Source organism: Epinephelus lanceolatus, chromosome 12 (genome assembly GCF_041903045.1).
Source record: "Epinephelus lanceolatus isolate andai-2023 chromosome 12, ASM4190304v1, whole genome shotgun sequence".
NCBI classification, from domain to species: Eukaryota; Metazoa; Chordata; class Actinopteri; order Perciformes; family Serranidae; genus Epinephelus; species Epinephelus lanceolatus.
Window position 1 is genome coordinate 27,852,981 of NC_135745.1, and position 14,460 is coordinate 27,867,440.

The following is a 14,460-nucleotide window of genomic DNA, read 5'->3' on the forward strand; positions in this document are numbered from 1 at the left end:
TACATTCACAATATGCATACACAGCCAACACTTTGCAATGCTGAGGTAGAGATACATGCCCAAAAGAAAACCCCACCTGCTTTTAAACATTACAAAAGACTTGGATATCAAGACAGATTGTGTGATATGTGTATGTGTATCGTCCCACCTCACTTCCAGGCACGTTAGACGTCAGGCTCATGGGCTGTCAGGACCTTCTGGAAAATGTCCCGGGTCGTTCCAAAGCTGCATCTGTCCCGCTGCCCGGCTGGAGCCCCAGCGAGACGCGCTCGTCCTTCATCAGCCGAGCAAACAGAAACCGCGGCGTGAGCTCAAGGAACCTGACAAAGAGCGAAGAGCTCTCCAGTGAGTAGATCTGACCCATACACTGTCTGCAATTCAGTAAATACTGAAAACCAGTTGTGCTGTAATAGTTAACTTCGTAAAGAATAAATCACAACTGGACCATAACTGACCCGTGAGACTGCCCAGAGAAAAGACCTTGTCTGTTACAGACTGGATTACAGTCACAGTCAGAGCATTGTTAATACATCAGTGCCTAATAAATAACGTGCACGTTTCCTCAGATGAGATCAGTGCTGTGTTGAAGCTGGACAACACAGTAGTCGGCCAAACAAGCTGGAAGCCGGTCAGCAACCAGGCCTGGGACCAGAAGTTTACATTGGAGCTAGACCGGGTAACAACACACACACACACACACACACACACTTCTGCCCTTGACCTACATCTGTGCTGTTGACTCAGTGTTGTGTTTGGGCAACACAGTCGGTGTGTTTCACATCTGTTTGTTGTGTATGTGTGTGTCTGTTTGGCGCGTGTGTGTGTGTGTTGGGCTCTGTCCTGTAGTCTCGTGAGCTGGAGATCTCGGTGTACTGGCGTGACTGGCGCTCGCTCTGCGCTGTCAAGTTCCTGCGGCTGGAGGACTTCCTGGACAACCAGCGTCATGGGATGTGTCTGTACCTAGAGCCACAGGGGATGCTGTTTGCCGAGGTACACACTCTCACACTCACATTATTGTTCTTGTCCTTCATCGGTGACAGTTGACAGGTCACATTGAAAAGCTCCTGGGTACCATAATGGACAGAAATTAAACATGTAAACAACGTGTTTACTTCCATTGCATTTCACCATCCAGTTGATTTAGTGGTAACAAACATACAGCCTTGTATTTTTTTATTTTTACAGGCGATCATAATGTTGAGAATTGGCTTTTGAATTTCCAAGACAGAATCATGATACATCTTATGGCCCAGACACAAAAAAACAACATCAAAGACTTGGCTGAAGAATATAATTTGATTTTTTTTTTTTTTTTTTTTTAAATCACACCATATACAAAACACATACAATCAGGCGAACAACAGCACTGCTGGAGACTGGTGGCAGGCAAATCACTCACATATATTTTGGTCACGTATGAAACTACAAACATTATGGGATAATATTATTCTTATTCTTGAGGGAGTTTAAGTTACAAGATCCTAAGCGACCCACGGATTGTATACTTAGGATTAATACTTAAGGACATTATTCATAAGAGAGAAACTTATCTGTTCAAAACCCTTACACTAGCATGCAAAAAGGCCATTACCAGGAACTGGCTGAAACAGGACCCTCCAACTCCAAGACAGTGGATTGACAGCCATTGTAAAGGAACTATGTGCTACTGAAAAACTGACCTTTCACTCAAGGACTAAAGCAAGGACAGCATGGACAGACTATAAGAGAAATGAGGTGTTAGTCAGCTGTTTTTAAGACATGCATCAAAAAGTTGTTAACTGAAGGCAGTAGTCCTCCCCCCCGATGTTTTGTTAATTGAATAATTGAAAAAATTTAATAAATATTAAGGTTTAAAAAAAACCCCATCAACATCAAAGAACTAGTGGCGATGAAGGCTGACTGTTTTGTCGTCTCATGTCGCTGTGTTTCCGCCAAAAAGTTGCACTTGAACACACCGCAAAGACTACAGCCAAAGACCAACTACCACGTATGTTCTGCACCTGCGTGAGAGGAAACAAGTCTCCATACCAGCAGGCGGCAGCAGTCTGTGTTTGTCGTTAAAAAAGGGATACCAGAAAGCCAGCAGGACGGATTGAAGATGCTAGTCAGCACATTAACAACACGAAAAAAGGATATTTACTGTGTGTCAGCAAACAACAACTCAATCACAAACTGTTTCTGCATAATCTTACTTTATATAACATGTTTGTTTTGATCTCATGACCTCTTGACTGAAGTCGTTTTCCCCTTTCCTCTTCTCGTGCGCTGAGCTGAACTGCCAATCAGTCGTCTGCGATGCTAATTCAACATGTTCATTTACCTGCAGTTGTACCAGCTGTTGTCTAAATTTTAATTTCTCTTGTTCAGGTAACATTTTTCAATCCTGTCATTGAGAGACGACCAAAGCTGCAAAGACAAAAGAAGATATTCTCAAAGCAGCAAGGTGAGTCAACATTCAACTCACACTTATTCAAAGTGTACTATTGTGGTTGTCAGAGAAACATCATAGAAATGTACATCTGTTAAAACAGACATGTAACTAATAATGTTGATATTCTGGCTCTTGAGTCAGTAAATGCATTATTCGTCTTCCCTGACATTTACCAAATCAGTTGCAATGTGGCCAAAGAAAGGGGTAGATGATATTGTTCATTGTTTTTCTCCTATAAATGTTTCTCACTGTCCTTTAAAAAATGTCTTCTCTTTGCTCTTTGTCTCATTTGTCTCTTTCTTATCAGGTAAAACCTTCCTGCGAGCCCCTCAGATGAATATCAACATCGCCACCTGGGGCCGCCTTGTTAGAAGAGCCATACCAACTGTCAGCACTAACTCCTTCAGCCCGCAGGCGGCTGAGACTGGGCCCAGCAGCCTGCCTGGTTCACCCACACCCTGCAGGTACTCACATACTCATACACACATCAACTAAGCAAATAATCAGCAGCTCACTCTGAAACTATGAAGAGGACAAGGTGTTAATTATAGATTCTGTCCATGCACAGTGACCCACTGGTGACCAAGCTCGACTTTGACAAAGAGCCCACCCCAGGACCCAAACACTACCCAGCACCTGATGACAGCCAAGAGCCCCTGGTGCAGGACAAGATGCCCGACAAGGAGGAAGTACAGGTGCAGTTGATTTGAATAAAAATATTCTCTCCATTATAATTCTGTCCCTGGAGATGAATATAGTCATGCAGATCTTATTATGTGATTATCAAAGCGTATCTGTGAATATTATGAAGACACAACAGTTGAAACTAGAATTTTCACAATAATAAATAATGGTTAAAAGCTCATAACTCATTTCTAGCTGACCAAAACCTAACGATTTCCCTATTTTACATTTATTCACTTTGTCTTTCCTCCTGCTCTGTCTCGCCTCTCTGCAGGACGCTCTCGCCTCATTTGACTTTTTGAACAAGAGGAACAGCATTGCGGTGAGGCCAGACCTGGACCGAGCGGTGGAGCAGGAGATGCAGCATCCAGACCTGGAGCTCATTTCCATCCAGAAAGAAACAGAGATAAGGTAGGAGGGCTGGGCGCTTGGCTTGTTCTGTGTTACTTTCAAAAGCTTCAGGAACATTTAAAGTAAAGGTTAAATAAAGAGAGGAATCTGTGAGGTGAAGGGTCTGGCTGCTGTTATGCTGCTCCAAGTAGAGTCTTTTATTTGAGAAGGGAAGAATACAGTTTTTTCTGTTGTTATGTTAATGAATTCCAAACTGTGAAGACAGGGACCAACAACAACAACAACAACAACAATAAAGCACAGATTGTAAAAACCCACATTTAGCTGGCAACATGCCAACAGTATTACCATTGTTGTCACAGATCTTGACATCCTTTCAAGGTCTGCTCAGTCTTATCTGACATCCCAGTGTTCAGTGGAGCTGAAATATACCAGGTGTAAACACTGCCCCCTGGCTTTGAATCTTTATATGTGCAGCATGAACATGGAGTCTGCTGCTCACTGGTTCTGTATACAAACCATCAACTTTATGCAGGTTTCTCTATGTTTATCTTAAAATGGATGCTCATGTAAACACTCATCATTCTCCAGGGAAGAAGAGCAGTTCCACTTCAGTCTCCAGGACTTCAAATGTGTGGCGGTCCTGGGACGTGGTCACTTTGGAAAGGTACGTTTCACTTGATCATCCAACATACAGTTACTTCCATTATCAAGGAATCTGTTTGCTACTTTCTTTTATTAACTGTTTTGTCTAAAAATGCCAGAAAGTAGTATAACATGCTCATCATAATTTCCAAAGGCTGAAGGTGACATCTTAAAATTGCTCATTTTATGTGACAAACAGTCAAAAATCCAAATATTTTAGTATACTCTCTTATATGACAACGATCAGTATCAAATCCTCATGTTTCAGAAGCTGGACCTGGGAACTGTTTGCTTTTTTGCTTGAAATATTACTTACCCATCAGAAAGTGCTCTCTTCAGATAGATGTAAATTTGTATAAAGGGTTTGTTTTGTACTTGGAGAACAAAATGCCGTATAACCAGACTGAAGAATGAAAGAGCAGAAAGAGATGAACCTACCTCTACATACTGTTCAGACATACCTCTGGGCAACAGTTCAACAACAACAGAGGAAATCAGCAGTCATTGGTTAAAGAAATTGGAAGCTTAGTTAGATAGGTTAAATAGAAGCAGGTTCCTATGTCAGTGTCAAGTGCACAATAATTACTTCAACAAGCTGGAATTAACAGGCAACGTGTTGCTTTAGCAAAGCTAGTCTTCAGACTTTACAGTAATAGAAAGTTAGTCTATGGTAAGCGCTGTTGGAATATCAGCTGACAGACTATGGACTGACAGATCACAGCTTAAACCTCTTCAATCTAACCCCTGAATAGACTGCAGAGGGCCAAAGAAAAAACAGGCACTCAATATTTAGAGAGGGGTGTCAAACTCATTTTAGTTCAGGGGCCACATACAGCTCAATTTGATCCCAAGTGGGCCGGACCAGTCTTCAAATATGACCACAGAAAGTATTCATTGTTATTTCAGAGAGCTTTATTCTAGTCAGGTTGAAAAGCCTCTGAGGTAGTATTTCACATGAAGTATCTGCTCACTTTTAAATTGGTCCTGAAACTTCTCAGCCTTCATGTGTGCATAGGTGTGCTAAGTCATCTAGAGGCCCGTATTGGACCCTTTGGCAGGCCCAAATTATTTCAAATGTAAATAATACATTTGGTGTCTGACTTAATCTGTTTTTATTCCTATTAAAGTAGACATTATTCAAGAAAAGCATCACTATAGCAGATGATTCCAAACTTTTAAATGGTGGTGTAATTTCTCTGAAGTGTGTCTCTCCTCTTCTCCCCTCCTCAGGTGTTGTTAGCAGAATATAAAAGCACAGGAGAGATGTTTGCTATCAAAGCGCTGAAGAAAGGAGACATTGTGGCTCGGGATGAGGTGGACAGGTAAACATTTAAAGTTTCCTTCAGACTCTGCCAGAAACACTGCAGGGCTCCTTTTGGAAATGGAAAGGAAATTATGTTTGTTAGTGGAGTAGTCATGAGTTGACGTGGGCGTCTATAAATCACTGTAACTGACTCAGTCTCTTTTTTTTCCAGTCTCATGTGTGAGAAGAGGATTTTTGAAACGGTCAACAGTGTCCGCCACCCGTTCCTGGTCAACCTGTTTGCGTGTTTCCAGACGCAGGAGCATGTTTGTTTTGTCATGGAGTACGCAGCGGGAGGCGACCTGATGATGCACATCCATGCTGACGTTTTCTCCGAGCCCAGGGCCGTGTGAGTGTCCAAATGTGACTGGCTTTTACATGATCTGTCCAAAAACTTTTCCTCAGTGTGTGATACTTTTATTCCTCTTGTACCCTCACTGTGTTCTTCAGTAAAACTCATATAACCTAATACGCCATGTGTTTTATTCACTTGCAGATTTTATGCAGCCTGCGTCGTATTGGGATTGCAGTTCTTACATGACCATAAGATTGTGTACAGGTAAGCAGTTTTGACTCATGTTCAGCCATTTGATTCAGTCCCACATCTGTCCAGAGCATGACATCTGCAAAAATGTTTTTTTGTTTTTTTTTTAATTTGCAGAGATTTGAAGCTGGATAACCTGCTCTTGGACACAGAGGGCTATGTGAAGATTGCTGACTTTGGGCTTTGCAAAGAAGGTAAATTAGGAAAGAATTACACTGAAGGCTTTATAGTTCAAGATTAAACAAGAATGTTGCAATTGACCAATATCCTGTAGCTTCAAGATAAAAACTGGTGCCCTGGGAATATTGATGTGCCCAAACAAGGATTAATATGAAGTAGGGCTGGGTGATATAGCCACTATGTACGATATATCGATATATTTTCAAAGATATAGATTTAGACAACACAGTTTTATATCGATATAGTCAAGTTGCGTTACATAACGCATACCAGTAGGGATGCACCGAAATGAAAATTTGTGGCCGAAGCCGAATAATATTAAGCGCTTGGCCGAATACCGAGTACCAAATACCGAATATCGTTGTTTAGTTTTGCATTAGCTTTTGCAGATGAACCCCCTCCAGATTAGTGTCGTCACGGTACCAAAATTGGATCCCACTGTACGATACCAATGAAAATATCATGGTTCTGAATAGTATCACGATACCACAGTGAAAATGAGGCAGATGTGCCTTTTGTCATTTATAAAAAGATAAATCACTTTTCTATAATACATCAATGATATTTCAATGGAATAAATTACTTATTGACTTATTCATACTTCAAAAACAGCATCAATGAGTGATTAACATAGGGGGGATCAAAATAAAATAAATAAATGAAATAAGAATCAACCAGCCACCCTCCTCCCCTGACAAGTCCCTTCATAAGTAACGAACAGTCCCTAAAGTGCGGTGAGGTTTGTGGACCGTGAAAGGCTCGTTCCTCCTCTGACACGTCACATACCTGTGTTCGGCTGGCTCGGCTGTTCAGGTACTTCTGGGCAGTCATGACGCCAAGAAGAGGATATTATTGGAGCCGACTTCTCTTCGCTGGTAAGCCGATGGCCGCCGTAATTGACAGGAATACATTACTGTCTGTGTCTGTGACCCCCGTTCAACCCACAACCGGTGGGATTCGCCTTTCGTTTCTGCTGCTGGTTGAAATCTGTACTCGCACAGCGTGTTGAATGATTTAAACCTATTTTGCTCGCTCAAAACTATTTTCAGTTGCAAATGCGAGTGCGGTGACGGACGGATCGCCACACTGCCGACATTTTACTCCACCCGTCACGGCACGCTATTTGATTGCGTTATCAAAATACGCTGCTATTATTCGGCCTTGCTTTTAACTTATTCCACCGAATACTGAATGTGTGTTTTTTGCAATATTCGGCTGAATATATTCGGTTACTGAATATTCGGTGCATCCCTACATACCAGTGTGCATGTCTCCTCTCTCACCCTCTCTGCACAGCTTCGCCCCACTCAATCACTCAGAAGGTCTCCAGCATCATCAAGAGAGACACAGAGCTGTTCCTCTCTTTAATCTGTCTGTTAATTAGTCTACAGTGCGACATCGGTCTATATGTTGCACGTGCTACGCTAAATCAGTCTGTCAGATGAATGAAATTACCGCAGCACATGTGCAATCCAGTGCTGCGCTGCTAGTTTGTGTGTGAGGTGGATTATGGCACATTGCTGTTCCTATTGGTAGTTGTAGTCTAATGTGTGACAGTGAGACAGCGCCTGGATGAAGACAACAGATGTGCTTAAAAACATGGAGGTTTCATATACAAGACGTACAGTACAGGCCAAAAGTTTGGACACACCTTCTCATTCAATGCGTTTTCTTTATTTTCATGACTATTTACATTGTAGATTCTCACTGAAGGCATCAAAACTATGAATGAACACATGTGGAGTTATGTACTTAACAAAAAAGGTGAAATAACTGAAAACATGTTTTATATTCTAGTTTCTTCAAAATAGCCACCCTTTGCTCTGGTTACTGCTTTGCACACTCTTGGCATTCTCTCCATGAGCTTCAAGAGGTAGTCACCTGAAATGGTTTCCACTTCACAGGTGTGCCTTATCAGGGTTAATTAGTGGAATTTCTTGCTTTATCAATGGGGTTGGGACCATCAGTTGTGTTGTGCAGAAGTCAGGTTAATACACAGCCAACAGCCCTATTGGACAACTGTTGAAATTCATATTATGGCAAGAACCAATCAGCTAACTAAAGAAAAACCAGTGGCCATCATTACTTTAAGAAATGAAGGTCAGTCAGTCCGGAAAATTGCAAAAACTTTAAATGTGTCCCCAAGTGGAGTCGCAAAAACCATCAAGCGCTACAACGAAACTGGCACACATGAGGACCGACCCAGGAAAGGAAGACCAAGAGTCACCTCTGTTTCTGAGGATAAGTTCATCTGAGTCACCAGCCTCAGAAATCGCAAGTTAACAGCAGCTCAGATCAGAGACCAGATGAATGCCACACAGAGTTCTAGCAGCAGACCCATCTCTAGAACAACTGTTAAGAGGAGACTGCGCCAATCAGGCCTTCATGGTCAAATAGCTGCTAGGAAACCACTGCTAAGGAGAGGCAACAAGCAGAAGAGATTTGTTTGGGCCAAGAAACACAATGAATGAACATTAGACCAGTGGAAATCTGTGCTTTGGTCTGATGAGTCCAAATTTGAGATCTTTGGTTCCAACCGCCGTGTCTTTGTGAGACGCAGAAAAGGTGAACGGATGCCTGGTTCCCACTGTGAAGCATGGAGGAGGAGGTGTGATGGTGTGGGGGTGTTTTGCTGGTGACACTGTTGGGGATTTATTCAAAATTGAAGGCACACTGAACCAGCATGGCTACCACAGCATCCTGCAGCGACATGCCATCCCATCCGGTTTGCGTTTAGTTGGACGATCATTTATTTTTCAACAGGACAATGACCCCAAACACACCTCCAGGCTGTGTAAGGGCTATTTGACCAAGAAGGAGAGTGATGGAGTGCTGCGGCAGATGACCTGGCCTCCACAGTCACCGGACCTGAACCCAATTGAGATGGTTTGGGCTGAGCTGGACCGCAGAGTGAAGGCAAAGGGGCCAACAAGTGCTAAACACCTCTGGGAACTCCTTCAAGACTGTTGGAAAACCATTTCAGGTGACTACCTCTTGAAGCTCATGGAGAGAATGCCAAGAGTGTGCAAAGCAGTAATCAGAGCAAAGGGTGGCTATTTTGAAGAAACTAGAATATAAAACATGTTTTCAGTTATTTCACCTTTTTTTGTTAAGTACATAACTCCACATGTGTTCATTCATAGTTTTGATGCCTTCAGTGAGAATCTACAATGTAAATAGTCATGAAAATAAAGAAAACGCATTGAATGAGAAGGTGTGTCCAAACTTTTGGCCTGTACTGTATATAACGCGGACAAAGTGTCTCTGGCTCCTTTTCTCCCTCAGCCTCACTGGTGATGTTCTGTGCATAAATAAGATTAATAGCCTAAATAAATGAAAAGATTAAAATCATTTTCCAGCACTAGATTCATTTGAAAGGCCATGAAAAACTTTACTTAACTCCCCCCCGCAAAGATTAATTGTTTCAAACTACAATGGATTTAGGCCTAGACATAGTTTTGTGTCCTGTGCTGCAAATCTTTAAACCTCTGTAGCTCCAGTGCTGTGTGCAAAAACGTTAACGTACAGCCCTGCTGTTTATTTTATATCATTTTCATTTACATGTTTTGCAGCTGCATATTTTCAAACAGGAATAAAATCCCTGTCTTTGCATTTTATTTTGATCAGTCTGTTTTTATAAAAGCACTTGTGACATCTCAAATGTGGCTTTGACCTGCAGCTGAACATGTAGCATATTTCGTAGAAAATACAGAGATATGAATTTTTGTCAGTATGGCCCAGCCCTAATAGGAAGGGGTTGATAGTTTTAGGAGGTCTGGTCCTTTATTAAACTGCATGTGTGTTGCTTTCAGGAATGGGTTTCAGGGACCGCACCAGCACGTTCTGTGGCACGCCAGAGTTTCTAGCGCCTGAGGTTTTGACTGAGACGTCATACACTCGTGCTGTGGACTGGTGGGGGCTGGGTGTCCTCATCTTTGAGATGCTGGTTGGGGAGGTGAGTGCAGGTTTTCAATATGATCAGTGATTCATAGATGATTTTACAAAACATCCAGTAATGTTACATAGCTGCACATTATCATGCCTTTAATTCATGCTGAATATCAGTGATTCACATTCAGCTGCACTTGTCATGTCTCCAACTTTTTCATCTTGGCACGTCTCTTTTCAGTCACCCTTCCCCGGAGACGATGAGGAGGAGGTGTTTGACAGCATTGTCAACGATGAAGTCCGCTACCCACGGTTCCTCTCGACAGAGGCCATCTCCATCATGAGAAGGGTGTGTAGAGATAGAATGAAAAGGAAGAAATTCTAAACAACTGAATAATCACACGTTCAGACTCTGCTTGTATTTCCCTCCTGATGAATCCTCGCTGTGTAGAGAATGAGAGGATTTCACCCAGTAAATGGTGTGTGTGTTCCTGGTTGTGCATCACCTTGATATTAGCCTCACATAGCCAGACTTATCTCCACAATTTGTGTTAGCGCTGTGCCAGTGCTGGAGAAGGTCTGGCTTAATTGAACAGTAAAGCTAAAAACACTGTGTTGTACTTCTTTATCACATTAGTTTTGGGCAGCACTAAACCCGGGATGCAGCGACAGTGCTCTTTTAAAATAGTGTTGGAATGGAACTTGCTTTGGTGGAACATTTGCACATGGGGAGGCGAGTACTGTCATTAAAATGGCTAAAACCCTGCAAAAGACAATGGCCAGAGAAGAGTGGCAGCCCTTTTCATGTGTACTGTTGACACTGAAATTATTGTAGCGGGCTCACTTTTCATAGAACAAACCAACCTGCAGCAAACTCGTGAACTCACCAGGGTAAGGTTTTCAATACCAAACTCTGTTGCCTTGCTGGTAGAGGTTAGTGTCCTCTCTATTCATTCTGTATCTAAGGCTAAAACAAAGTGTGGAGATAGGTCTGGCTATGTGAGACTAGTTTCGTGTAGTGACGGGGGTTTGAAAACTGTAACATGGCAGAAGTGGAAGAAACCTCTGTCTGCAACAGCAGGCTCATATGCTCAGTCTACATCCTGTGAGTGAGACTACTTTTAATATTTACTGTGTTTTATGCTCCTCCTTGTGCTCAGCTCTTGAGGAGGAGTCCAGAACGACGACTGGGAGCAGGAGAAAGGGACGCAGAGGAGGTTAAGAAACATCTATTCTTCAGGGTAAGGAATGAAAACGCAATTTGCACAATCACTTTGTAATTTCAAAACAAACACTAATGTGACCGTCTCTGCTTGTTGGCAGAACATGGATTGGAACGGACTGTTGGCTAAGAAGGTGAAGCCGCCGTTCGTGCCGACTATTCAGGGCGCCAACGACGTCAGCAACTTCGATGATGAATTTACCTCAGAGGCTCCGATCTTGACCCCGCCCAGGGAACCCCGACCGCTGAACTCCGACGAGCAGAACATGTTCTCTGACTTTGATTACATCGCCGACTGGTGTTAGCTTCCCCTGACCCCCATCTACACACACACACACACACACACACACATACACACACATACATACACACACTGTGAACCAACACAGCAAAGACTGTAGCTCACATCATTTTTAAAACTCTTCCTTGCCCAAAATGTTGAGGAGGAGCAACGAACACGGCTCCCCGAGCCTTCGGGCAAAAACTCTGTGCCATTGAGGAGAAAGTCCAGAAGCCTCCAGAGGACCCCCACTTATTTTTTAATCCACATGAAGAACTTTTTTTTTTTTTTTTTATTAAGAAAAAACAAATGAAACTCTGTTGTTGGAGAGTGAAGGAGGAGGGATGCTTTGTCCTCCTGCACACGTCGTCGTCGTGTCCATTGTCTGACCACTGAGAATGTTTTTCATATGAACTCTTGAGAAGACGGCAACATCACAATCATGTTATTCAGTGTCACTGTCTTCAGTTTATTGATCTGTACAGATTATATTCAGTCGTATATTTTATTGTTGTGCTTTTTCATTCTTTATTTGCAAAGCCCTCGTCATAGGTTAAAGGAATGGTTCAGATTTTTTAAAGGCGGGGCTGTATGAGGTACTTATCTGTAGTCAGAGTATTACGTAGAGTGGATAACAGAAGATAAGCAATGCACTGCTGTGGACGTGGGCAGCTGCAAATGTAGGTTGAAGGACACCTTATTCAAAGTGTACGCTACATTTAAAATATTTTCACAGCTTTACCTGCCATCACACAGGCCTTTCTGACGGGGAACTGAAGGTAAACCTAACTCTTGTCACAGCCACCAGATTCCATTGATAAATCAGTCATTTTAGCTAACTGATCAGAGGAGCTGCTGGTCTACTGCTGCCTTGATTGGTTAGTTAGTTTGTGTTATCGTGCGACTTTGGTGAATCACTTTAACATGCCAAAGTCACACGATGACACAAGCAAAGGAACCAATCAAGGCAGCAGTCGACCAGCAGCTCCTGTAATCCCTGGTGTTAAATTGCTGTTTTTCTCAATGGAGTCTGGCACCTTCAGTTCCAGTTGGAAATCACCGTCTGACAGCAAGGTAAAGTGATGAAAATACTCTAAATAATGATTTTTCTTAGGTGGTTAAAATACGTTATGCTGCTGCCCCCAACCACAGCAGTATGTTACAAGTATAATTCACTGACTATGGATAAGTACCCCATACAACCCCACTTCAAACGATCCGAACTATCCTTATATGGACATTTTATCTCACTGTAAAGTTTGACATTTCTGCCGGGTGTTCAGTGAGTTTGAAGTGTTCAAAGTGTTCTCACTGAGCGATCAACTACAACAACCATCTTGACTACTACTGCTGCTTCTTGACTTGAAATCAAAGTAACACTACATTTCTGTTTTTGTCTCGGGGCTTGATCTTTGTTCACAACCTGTTAATAACTCTTTTCTCTCTCATGTTGCTTCCATGTCTGCACACAAGAACCAACAGGTTAATAATAATGACTCTCTCTAGTGTAAAAAGGCAGTCCATCCAGTGTTAATGCTACTTAAGCAGATGAATTAACCAGCATCTTAGTTTTATTTGAAATGAGCTGGTCACTAAGACCAGAAGAACTGATGAAATATTAAATATTTTTCTCTGTCTGATGCCCTCTAGTGGCTCTGTAGCTTGGGGTCGATATTCAGCTGAGCTCAGTTAAAGATCTAAAGTATCGCAGCATCTTTTGGAGCAATAATGTTTTCATACCTGAGTTCAGCTGGATTTCACTTCAAGTTTTTTGGGTTTTTTATTCCTCATTGACAGTTGGTTGTGAACCTGACAGCATGTTTTCTCGTTACCTCAGTCTAAGTACAAACACTAAGTGAGTCGCACAGTTAAAAGCTACCAAAACCAAATTGATCCTGTCCCTCTTGAAGCAGCAGACAAACAGCTTCTCATGGTTTAAAACAATCTGATGATGGGCTGACAGATGAAGATGTTATGTGCAGAAATCCATAAAACAAGTGCTGAGCTGTTTTTGTTTTGGGAACATATGAACCTCATCTTTTCGAGGTTTCCGTCAAAATGCAGTTGAAACGCTTCCCACACTGTTCTGTGATCAGTTACATGTCTCAGTCTGACGCAGAGGAACCAGCCAATGACACTCTCGTCAGTTTGCATGTCGTATATAAACCGACTCAAATGTCGGAGACCTGTTGATTTGAATCACTACAGGGGAGGGCAGGGTATATTATATATACATACTGTATGTACACAATTAAGCTGAAAGCACTAATTTTATCAATAGTTTTTAATTATCTACATTTCTTAATGATGAAAATAGATTGTACAAAGTTTTTTTTTTTTTTTTTATTCTTTGCTTGTGCATGTTGTCGCCAGAACAGATGAAAACTTTATGGATGGTACACCAATACAAGTCACACAACTGTTAACTGTTCACCCTGGTGTTTAAAAAAAAAAAAAAAAAGGACAAGGCATTTCTGCAGTCATTTGTTGCCCATCATGAATGCACAAATTAAACATTTGTAATAGTGACTTTGCTTTCGTTTGTGGAATACTATTTTAAGTTTTGACGCATTTAAAAAAGGTCCAGTGTGCAGGATTTAGCGACATCTGTTGGCAGAAATGGAATATAATCACTGTTTTTAACAGTTTTAATCACACAAAAATAAGAATTGTTTTCATTATCTCAGAATGAGCTGTTTATATCTCCGTACAGACCAGGTCCTTGTCTACAGAGTCCGTACAGTAGCCCAGAATGGACAAATCAAACACTGGCTCTACATCAGCGACAATTCTCTTCAACGCCTGGCACACGCAAGAAGTTTTGGATCTGCAACCTCTCCCTTGGCGTCACTAAATCCCCCACACCGGACCTTTATGGCTCACTGAGGCTGTGGAGTTTTTTCTTTTAAAGACATTCATTCTATAAAAGATT

At 42.0% G+C, this 14,460-nt stretch overlaps 1 protein-coding gene across 1 annotated transcript in view; it reads left to right on the forward strand.

Annotated features, from left to right (window-relative positions):
* Positions 1–14,057, forward strand: part of pkn2a (protein kinase N2a) — a 39,598-nt gene extending 25,541 nt beyond the window's left edge. Inside the window, exons 8-23 of the mRNA XM_033650329.2 lie at positions 160–345; positions 567–676; positions 847–990; positions 2,368–2,443; positions 2,739–2,895; positions 3,000–3,126; positions 3,390–3,526; positions 4,058–4,133; positions 5,342–5,433; positions 5,587–5,763; positions 5,911–5,973; positions 6,076–6,152; positions 9,951–10,093; positions 10,268–10,375; positions 11,187–11,267; positions 11,350–14,057. Of these exons, the coding sequence (XP_033506220.1) occupies positions 160–345; positions 567–676; positions 847–990; positions 2,368–2,443; positions 2,739–2,895; positions 3,000–3,126; positions 3,390–3,526; positions 4,058–4,133; positions 5,342–5,433; positions 5,587–5,763; positions 5,911–5,973; positions 6,076–6,152; positions 9,951–10,093; positions 10,268–10,375; positions 11,187–11,267; positions 11,350–11,553 (1,958 nt within the window). The 3' untranslated portion in view covers positions 11,554–14,057. The remainder of the gene's footprint in view (positions 1–159; positions 346–566; positions 677–846; positions 991–2,367; positions 2,444–2,738; positions 2,896–2,999; positions 3,127–3,389; positions 3,527–4,057; positions 4,134–5,341; positions 5,434–5,586; positions 5,764–5,910; positions 5,974–6,075; positions 6,153–9,950; positions 10,094–10,267; positions 10,376–11,186; positions 11,268–11,349) is intronic.
* Positions 14,058–14,460: the final 403 nt, after the last annotated feature.